Source organism: Nycticebus coucang, chromosome 8 (assembly GCF_027406575.1).
Source record: "Nycticebus coucang isolate mNycCou1 chromosome 8, mNycCou1.pri, whole genome shotgun sequence".
NCBI lineage: Eukaryota > Metazoa > Chordata > Mammalia > Primates > Lorisidae > Nycticebus > Nycticebus coucang.
In genome coordinates, this window is record NC_069787.1 from 43,447,636 (window position 1) to 43,457,269 (window position 9,634).

The 9,634-nt window shown below is 42.0% G+C and overlaps 1 protein-coding gene across 2 annotated transcripts; it reads left to right on the forward strand.

The window, feature by feature from the left end:
- The first annotated feature begins 3,039 nt into the window (after window positions 1-3,039).
- LOC128591701 (60S acidic ribosomal protein P1-like) lies at window positions 3,040-3,435 on the forward strand. Of its 2 annotated transcripts, XM_053599387.1 has the most exons (2): window positions 3,040-3,128; window positions 3,204-3,435. In XM_053599387.1, the coding sequence occupies exons 1-2, from the start codon at window positions 3,058-3,060 to the stop codon at window positions 3,400-3,402; spliced, it is 270 nt and encodes an 89-aa protein (XP_053455362.1). In that variant the 5' UTR covers window positions 3,040-3,057; the 3' UTR covers window positions 3,403-3,435. The 2 variants fall into 2 exon arrangements, with proteins under 2 accessions (XP_053455362.1, XP_053455361.1); XM_053599386.1 differs by having other exon boundaries at window positions 3,040-3,435.
- The last annotated feature ends 6,199 nt before the right edge of the window (window positions 3,436-9,634 follow it).

The window sequence follows — 9,634 nt, forward strand, 5'->3', positions numbered from 1 at the left end:
TGAGAAACAATAAGAAAGCTGGGTAAGGCCAGGCACAATGGCTCATGCCTGTAATCGTAGCACTCTGGAAGGCTAAGGCGGGTAGATTGCCTGAGCTCAGGTGTTGGAGACTAGCCTAAGCAAGAGTGAAAAACTCTAAAAATGCCCAACTCTAAAAATAGCTGGGCATTGTAGTGGGAGCCTGTAGTCCCAGCTACTCTGGCGGCTGAAACAAAAGGACTACTTGAGCTCAAGAGTTTGAGGTTGCTGTGAGCTGTGATGCCACAGCACTCTACCAAGGGCATCAAAGTGAGATTCTGTCTCAAAAAAAAAAAAGAAGAAGAAGAAGAGTGGTTAAGGCAGGACAGGGGAATGTGATAGGGGATGAGCCCTCTGAGGTGGACATCTGATCATGGTAGGTTCTGTAGACAGAGTAGATGGGAAGTCCTGGAAGGGGTTGAGCAGAACAGTGGTATGAGCTGAAACATACATTAGAGGAATCACTATGGCTGCTGTATGGAGAATATGTTGTAAGAATAAGGTAAGAAACAAACCAGTCAAAAGATTTATAATCTCTGTTGGACTCTTAACCCTCGTAACGTTATTGTCCTGCATTCCAGACTCCTGTTTCGATTTCTGTTCTGTCAAGTATACCAAGTGTTTAGGGTAGTGTTTTCTTTATTAGATCTAATTGTATGCATCACATACCAGGATTATTTGGTAGCTCAGAGTACATGAGCCCATCACAATGCATGGTTTTGCCTAATTTTAGCAGATGAGGTCTCACTCTTGTTCAGGCTGCTCTCCAACTCCTGAGCTCAAGCAATCTGCCTGTCTTGGTCTATAATCCCAAAGTGCTAGGCATGTGCCACCTTGCCTGGCCAGGAGAGTCTTTCTAAATGAGCCTTTCTAAATGAGGTTTTGGGAAATACATGCTTCCTCATCCCTTTTTCCAATACAGTTAAATCATATATTTCATAGAATACTTTGGAGTTTCTTCACATATTGACATCACACACTGAAAATTTGTGAGTCATCTTTTGAAGTATATTCTGAACTATTTTTTAGGCATTTGGGGATTAAGTATAGATGCAGTTAAATAAATTAAAAATTATTTCGTTTTAATTTAACAAAAAAAAATATCCAAAAGCATGTTTTTATTCACCTATCAAGTTATTTCGTTCAGTAGACTTAATGTTTTGGGAGTTGGGGGAGGGTTTGTTGTTGTTGAGACAGTCTCTGTTTATCCATGCTAGAGTGCCATGGTGTCATAGCTCAACAGTGACCTCAAACTCTTGGGCTCAACCAACCCTCTTGCCTCAGCCTCCCAAGTAGCTAGGACTACAGGAGCCCACCATAACTTGCAGCTAGCTTTTTTTTCTATTTTTAGTAGAGAGGAGGTCTCATTCTTCAAGCTGGTTTTGAGCTCAGGCAATCCACCTGCCTTGGCCTCACAGAGTGCTAGGATTACAAGCATGAGCCACGGCGCCCAGCAAGACTTAATGTATTTTCAGTACATACTGAAATAACTTGTCTAATTTCTGCAGAGAAATTACTAATTTTCTACTTGTTCTTCATTTCTAAACAAAATTTGATCATTTGATTTTTTTGTGTGTAGTTTATTTTCCTCTTCTTCAAATGTTTACTTTTTTAGATACTGTTAACATTGAATTATTAAATATTCCTGCCTATAAAAACTATTATGATTAAGCCATCCATGGTGACCTATAATTCTAGCATTTTGAGAGATAGGCTCACTTGAAGCCAGGAGTTTGTGAGACCAGCCTGGGCAATACAGCAAGACGCCGGTCTCTTCAGAAAAGAGAAAAATTAAGCCAAGCACGATGGCTCGTGCCTGTAATCCTAGCCCCCTGGGAGGCCAAGGTGGGCAGATGGCCTGAGCTCACAGGTTTGAGACCAGCATTAGCTAGAACTAGACCCTGTCTTTAACAATAGCAGGATGTTATGACAGGCGCCTATAGTCCCAGCTACTTGGCTGAGGCAAGAGAATCGCTTGAGCCCAAGAGTCTGAGGTTGCTGTGAGCTGTGATGCCATGGTATTCTCCCAGGGGGCAACAAAGTGAGACTCTGTCTCAAAACAAAAAAGGAAAATTAGTCAGGCATGGTGGTGCGTGACTGTAGTCCCTGCTACTCAGGAGGCTGAGGCAGAATTGCTTGAGCCTAAGAGTTTGAGGTTATAGTGAGCTATGATAATACCACTACACTCTACTGGCATTTTTTTTTCTTCTTTTCTTTTTGCAGTTTTTGGCCAGGGCTGGGTTTGAACCCACCACCTCTAGCATATGGGGTCGGCACCTTACTCCTTTGAGCCACAGGTGCCACCCCTAGCGTTTCTTTTCTTTTCTTTTTTTTTTTTTTTTTAAAAAAAAAATTGGCCCAGGAAGTTGACTCACACCTGTAATCCTAACACTCTCAGAGGTTGAAATGGAAGGATTACTTGAGGTCAGGAGTTTGAGACAAGCTTGAGAAAGAGCAAGACCTTGTGTCTACTAAAAATAGAAAAAAATTAGCCAGGCATATTGGCAGGCACTTGTAATACTAGGCAGGCCCAGGCTGGGTTCAAACCTGCCAGCCCTGGTGTATGTGGCCGGAGGCTTGAGGCAGGCAGATCACTTGAGCCCAGGAGTTTGAGGTAGCGGTGAGTGTGATCATGCCACTATACTCTAGTCCAAGGCTACAGAGTGAGACTCTGTCTCAAAACTATATATATATATATTTTTAGAACTTAATAAAACAGTATAAAAATTTGCTTGCAAATATTCTATAGTTAAAACCATAATTTTTAATGAATATTAAATGTTTTAATTAAGTCTATCAAACCTTAGCACTGAGGGAAATTTTGACATCTTAAAATTTCAATTTCTGGATGCCACAGCAGTCTAACCTGAGCAACAGAGTAGGATTCTGTCACAAAAAAATAAAAATTTCCAGTTCCTCAGCTGCCGCCAGGGTGCTTGGTTCTTCTGAGAAAGCTAAGGCCGCGTTGGGGTGAGGCCCTCACTTCATCCGGCGACTAGCACCGCGCCTGGCAGAGCTATCTCAGTACTCACTCACGCCATGGCCTCCATCTCAGAGCTCGCCTGCATTTACTCAGCCCTCATTTTGCATGACGATGAGGTGACCGTCACGGAGGATAAGATAAATGCCCTCATTAAAGCAGCTGGTGGAAATGTCGAACCTTTTTGGCCTGGCTTATTTGCAAAGGCCCTGGCTGATGTCAACACTGGGAGCCTCATTTGCAATGTAGGGGCTGGTGGACCTGCTCCAGCAGCTGGTGCTGCACCGGCAGGAGGTCCTGCCCCCTCCACTGCTGCAGCCCCAGCTGAGGAGAAGAAAGTAGAAGCAAAGAAAGAAGAATCTGAGGAATCTGATGATGACATGGGCTTTGGTCTTTTTGACTAAATCTTTTTTGTAATGTGTTCAATAAAAAGTTGAATTCTGCTGTCAAAAATTTTTTTTTCCAGTTTCTAGGCCAGGCATAGTGACTGATGCCTGTAATCCTAGCTAGCAGTTTGGGAGGCCAAGGTGGGAGGATCGCTTGAGTGTTTTGAGACCAGCCTGAGCAACATAGCAAGATCCCGTCTCTACAAAAAATAATTTTAAAAATCAACTGGATAGGCTCAGCACCTATAGCTCAGCAGCTAGGGCGCCAGCCATGTACACCAGAGCTGTGGGTTCAAATCCAGCCCCAGCCTGCCAAACAATGACAACTACAACCAAAAAATAGTTGGGGGTCGGCGCCTATGGCTCAAGTGGTTAAGGCGCCAGCCACATACACCTGAGCTGGTGGGTCTGAATCCAGCCCGGGCCCGCCAAACAACAATGATGGCTACAACCAAAAAATAGCCGGGCATTGTGGCAGGCGCCTGTAGTCCCAGCTTCTTGGGAGGCGGAGGCAGGAGAATCACTTGAGCCCAGGAGTTGGAGGTTGCTGTGAGCTATGATGCCAAGGCACTCTACCCAGGGTGACAGCTTGAGGCTCTGTCTCAAAAAAAAAAAAAAAAAAGCCAGGTGTTTGGCAGGCACCTGTAGTCCGAGCTACTTGTGAGGCTGAGGCAAGAGAAGTGCTTAAGCCCAGGAGTTTGAGGTTGCTGTGAGCTGTGACGCTACGGCACTCTACCGAGGGCAACAAAATGAGACTTGTCTCAAACAAAAAAAAAGCAACTGGATGGGGCAATGCCTGTAGCTCAGTGGGTAGGGCGCCATCCACATAGACCACGGCTGGCAGGTTCAAACCCTGCCTGGGCCAGCTAAAGCAACAATGACAACCACAGCAAAAAAATAGCTGGGTGGGCTCGGTGCCTGTGGCTCAAGCGGCTAAGGCACCAGCCACATACACCTGAGCTGGCGGGTTTGAATCCAGCCCAGGCCCGCCAAACAATAATGACAACTACAACCAAAAAATAGCCGGGCATTGTGGCAGGCGCCTGTAGTGATTTTTTTTAAACATAATACCTGACCTAGCAGAGGAAGGGAGTGTGTTAACTAGATTAAGAGCTGCATCAGAAATATAATTGTGAAAGGGTAGATTACTTGTATATCCAAATATGTTTTAGTATTCTTTATTTCCTTATTATCAGATGTGGCATTTTTGTCTTCTAAGTTTAAGAATTGTAATTCTCTCTTTTTTAAATTAGTTTCTCCAATGAACTTGGATTTTCTTCTTTTTTTATTAGAGGGTTATAATTCTCAATCAAAAATCTAATACTTTCTAAAATATTTTCTGAATTTAGCTTGTGTTTATGAATTACAGGAGAAGGGAAATTATAATTTAAGAAAATTCTCACTGGAAAGACCATTACAGATCCCAAACAGTTGAGTTTGGTGGTCCTCTCTTTCTTATATGACCCTAGAATCAACATTTGGAGGTAGTGTATGATACACAGTAAGAAGCAACAAACATGGAACATTATTTCACTTGAGGGTATGTTTTTGAAATCTGCTTTATTGTAAGAGGGGTGGTTGCCATTGGGAGCTTCCACTGCTGTCTGTAAGTTGAGAGTGACTCTCAGAGGACACTTCTTTCCTTTTAATCTGCTATGAATCAATACCCAGATGTTTAATTACTGTACTTATTAAATCATGAGGACAAAAGTATAGAATGGGAAAAGGTCTCTTATTATAGCTAGATACTTTAAATATGGGAGGCCCTTGTAACTTAATTGCCTTTAGTCAACCACTGGATCTCAATTTTCATCAAGTATTTTAAATAATTTTGAATTTTAAAAAAGTGTATTGCAATAGTATGTCAGTAACCTTATTGTTAAACTGAATCTGATAAATCTTCAGTTCCTAGTTATTTGGGCCATTGAATCGTCATGGACTGTATAATAAAATCAGATTATTTTGTTCCTTAGACATCCTTGAATTACACCAAAGAACCCGAAATTTAGTTTTGGTTAAATTATTTATTTATTTCATGCATTCGTTTTATCCCCCTTTTTAGGTTTGGATGAGACTTCTTTGGGGAGCCTCTAAAAACTCTTCACTGTGGGCCAATCAGGGTATCAGAAGCCAGAGCATTTCTCCAGGCTCCTTCCCAGAACCTAGAGGTGCTACAGAAATCATAGATCCAACCAAGGGCTTCCCTAAAGCAGTGCAGAGCTGGCCCAGGGTGCCACTAGAAAGGCCCTAAAAAAGTTTTTTTTTTGGGGGGGGGGATTTTTTTTTTTTTTTTTGTAGAGACAGAGTCTCACTTTATGGCCCTCGGCAGAGTGCCGTGGCCTCACGCAGCTCACAGCAACCTCCAACTCCTGGGCTTAAGCGATTCTCCTGCCTCAGCCTCCTGAGCAGCTGGGACCACAGGCGCCCGCCACAACGCCCGGCTATTTTTTGGTTGCAGTTTGGCGGGGGCTGGGTTTGAACCCGCCACCCTTGGCATATGGGGCCGGCGCCCTACCAACTGAGCCACAGGCGCAGCCTCCCTAATTAAGTTTTTTTTTTTTTTTTTAAAAGACCTATGTATTTATTTTAGAATCATGTCTGTTATATATTAACTTGGAAAGTATCAGTTAATATTTAGGATAAAAGATCAGAGGTCAGCCATCTTCAAAAAAAGAAAAATCCAGACAAAAGAAAAGTTTAAGTAAACTATGTATCTTTTCTTCATAAGTTACAGGAACTATAGTAATGTGGTTTAGAAAGTATAACGGCCTGAATGTTTTCAAAATGTTAAGTCCCTGTGGAGAATTGTTTATATGGGGGAAAAACCTATAGATTTAAAATAGTATTTGTTTGTCAGCCAACTGATTTAAAAAAAAAAAAAAGGCTTCTGTTGGTTTTTTAACCTACCTTTTCCTTCCTATGAGGAAGAATTAAGGGGGGACAATTATTTGTGTAAAATCCCCAAATTGGTGTTAATGACTTTTCAGCTTGGACGTCTTCAGAACTGATTAAAACTTGCTTTATTCTAATTTCTGTATCATATCATCATCTGAGGTTTAAGTGGCAACTAGTCTTATAACATGTATGTATCATGTTTGTTCACCTAAAGCTTTTTAATCCAAATAAAAACGGAGTTTGCAAAGTGATTTGGATTAACCAGGTTTGATTGTTCTGTTAAAGTTCTGTCAGATGTTATTTGCAAGCAAATTTAACTCCTGCAAGCCCTGATTTCATGCTGACAAGAATATGGCTGCCAATTTAAGAAAAGGAAGCTCCTCGGGTAGAGATGAAAGTCAGTATCCAGACCCCTGGTTCAGAACTCAGGCTGCATTAACACAGATGCCAAATGTGTCAGACTGCAGCCTAAAGTGCCCCTCACCACATGGCTCAGACTGGCAGTCAAGGAATTCCTAACATGTCCTCAGGATGGGCAGAAATGCAGGTTGAAGTTAAAATTGGAGCAAGCACTGCATAGCGAGGGCAGAAGGTGAGGAAAGCATGGCCTCCATCATAAAGCAGTATAACCCACTTCACATAGCTTATCTGTGGTCAGGAGAAACAGGTGGCCCAGATTGTGTTTTTAACATGTTTATAAACTCTTAAAACATAACCACACTTTAAATAGAAAGTGTTGGCAAAATCAACCAACTGTTTTCCTCTAACATCACTTTGCAAATCCCTGTGCCTCTGTTCTCTTGAAAATTTAAAATTGTACTGCCATCTACGCTCAGGAGGATTACTTTGAATGATCATTGATCTGTAAACATCCCAGCTGAGCACTATGAGCAAACAAATATTGCCAAGTATTACTCTTATTTCTTTTTTAGTTTGGAAGTATGTTAGGTCAACTGAATGAAAGTTCAGAACCAAACAAATGGGGCGGCCCCTGTGGCTCAAAGGAGGAGGGCGCCGGCCCCGTATGTCGGAGGTGGTGGGTTCAAACCCAGCCCCAGCCAAAAAACTGCAAAAAAAAAAAAAAATGAACCAAACAAATGAATAGACCATTCCTTTTCCCTTTTGGGGTATTTTGCATTATTAATGTCTTGTGGATTGCACATAAATGTGACAAGAATCCCCAAGTTTAATATTGTGAAGTGTGAAGATTAAGCACTGATAGTGCTTTACTGGGAAAGAAATTGCTTTGGAAAACACTGTGGTCCAAGAGTGTTGTGTGTATGCGTGTTTGTTTATTTATTTTTGGAAGTAGGGTCATGTTCTATTGCCCAGGCTGGTCTCAAACTCCTAGCCTCAAGCAACCCTCCTATCTTGCCCTCCCAAAATGCTGGGATTACAGGCATGAGCTAACACACCCAGCTAAAGAGTGTTTTTTTTTTTTTGGGGGGGGGACACAGTGTCTCATGTTGTCACCCTCAGTAGAGTGCCATGGCATCATAGCTCACACCAACCTCAAATTCTTGGACTCAAAACTATTCTCTTGCCTCAGCCTCCCGAATAGCTAGGACTACAGGCACCTGCCACAACTCCTGGCTATTTTCTAGAGACAAGGTCTTGCTCTGGCTCAGGTTGGTCTCAAACCTAAGAGCTCAGGCGATCCACCTGCCTCGGCTTCTCAGAGTGCTAGGATTACCCGCATGAGCCGCCATGCTTGGCCAAGAGTATATTTTTTTAAATGAAGGAACTCAGTGTGAAAAATTCTTACACATAAAAAAGAGACTAAGCATGACATTAGGTAAGACTTCCAAAACAGAACTGCTAGATGGACAAAAATAACCATCATTTATTATGGATTATGTGCCTGACTTAGGTACTTTCCCTATAAATTCATATGATAAAGTGATGTTCCAAGGCTCATGTTCTTTCCCCAGCACCACAGTAGAGGTAGAGTTCTAACAGTAAATGCTCATTAGTTTTTCATCAATCTAGAATACGTGCTCTAGTTTTTGAAATTTAAGTTATTAAAATTTTTACCAGCTCGACATCTACAGCTCAAGCAGCTAAGGCGCCAGCCACATACACCAGAGCTGGCAGGTTGGAATCCAGCCCAGGCCTGCCAAACAATGACAACTACAACCTAAAAATAGCCAGGCGTTGTGGCAGGCACCTGTAGTCCCAGCTACTTGGGAGGCTGAGGCAAGAGAATCGCTTAAGCCCAGGAGTTGGAGGTTGCTCTGAGCTGTGATGCCGCGGCACTCTACCCAGGGTGACAGCTTGAGGCTCTGTCTCAAAAACAAATAAATAAAATTTTTTGCCTTGTATTTTACACTAGGGGCACTGTCATTCTGTAATCAGCATATTAAAGCATTGCAATTTTCACGTTAAAACTTATAGCTTGGTAGACAAAGGTGAGTTCTTACTCCTAGCATCCAAACTAATGTGCTCTGAATTGCTGTGCTACTTGCCTTAAAGTGAGAAGTTGTCTTTAATTTTTAAAAGTTTGGTGTCCTTCAATAAATCAACACTCTAATGGAAAGAAAAAGAAAGGAAAAAAATGAAATGAAGAAAACCCTAGAGGAAACTAATTCAAAATTCAGGCTAATGGTTCTCTCTAGGGTAGAAGCAGGAAGGATAGGCCAGGGAATGAACCCACAGCAGATACAGAAGTTGGCTGGATTTATTAGTGTTTACTGTTATTCTTTGGCTGAATGTGAAAATACAATGAAGGTCGGGTGGTACTGATTATTACCTGCCTTCACATTCAAGCTGTTTCCCAACAGTGACTATGGGCTTGCTGTAGATAGTGCTTTAATGAGATTTGAGCAGTTAGTGGTTGTTTACTGAATTGGTTCTAACATAAATGGACTAACTTAAATTAGAAAAAAGTCTCTAGAAAAAAACAGGAGACGTGTTTGTGGCAGAGATCATTAACTTGAGGATATCTTATGGCCTTAAACATAAGCTTGCTTATTCTTGTGCAACAGAAACTATTTTTTTTTTGCAGAGGTTGGGAGGAGGGACACCCCAGGTAGAGCACAGTGGTATTATCATAGCTTAGTGCAACCTCAGACTCCTGGGCTCAAGTGATCCTCCTGTCTCAGCTACCCCAGTAGTTTGTCAGGTGTGGACCACCTGGTTAATTGTTCTATTTTTAGTAGAGATGGGGTCTTGTACTTGGTCAGGCTGGTCTCAAACTCCTGAGCTTGGCCTCCTAGAGTGCTAGAATTAATAGGCTTGAGCCACCACACCCAGCCAGAAACTGTTTTGAAATTTAGTCTTAAATAGTATTTTATTGTTTGAAAAATGATTTGAATATGATTATCCAAAGCATGGCAAGATGTCTTTGCTCTTTCTA

What these genes read in the sequence shown, in the direction of transcription:
- LOC128591701 (XM_053599386.1), top strand. Translation starts at nt 3,058, where the DNA reads ATGGCCTCCATCTCAGAGCTCGCCTGCATTTACTCAGCCCTCATTTTG.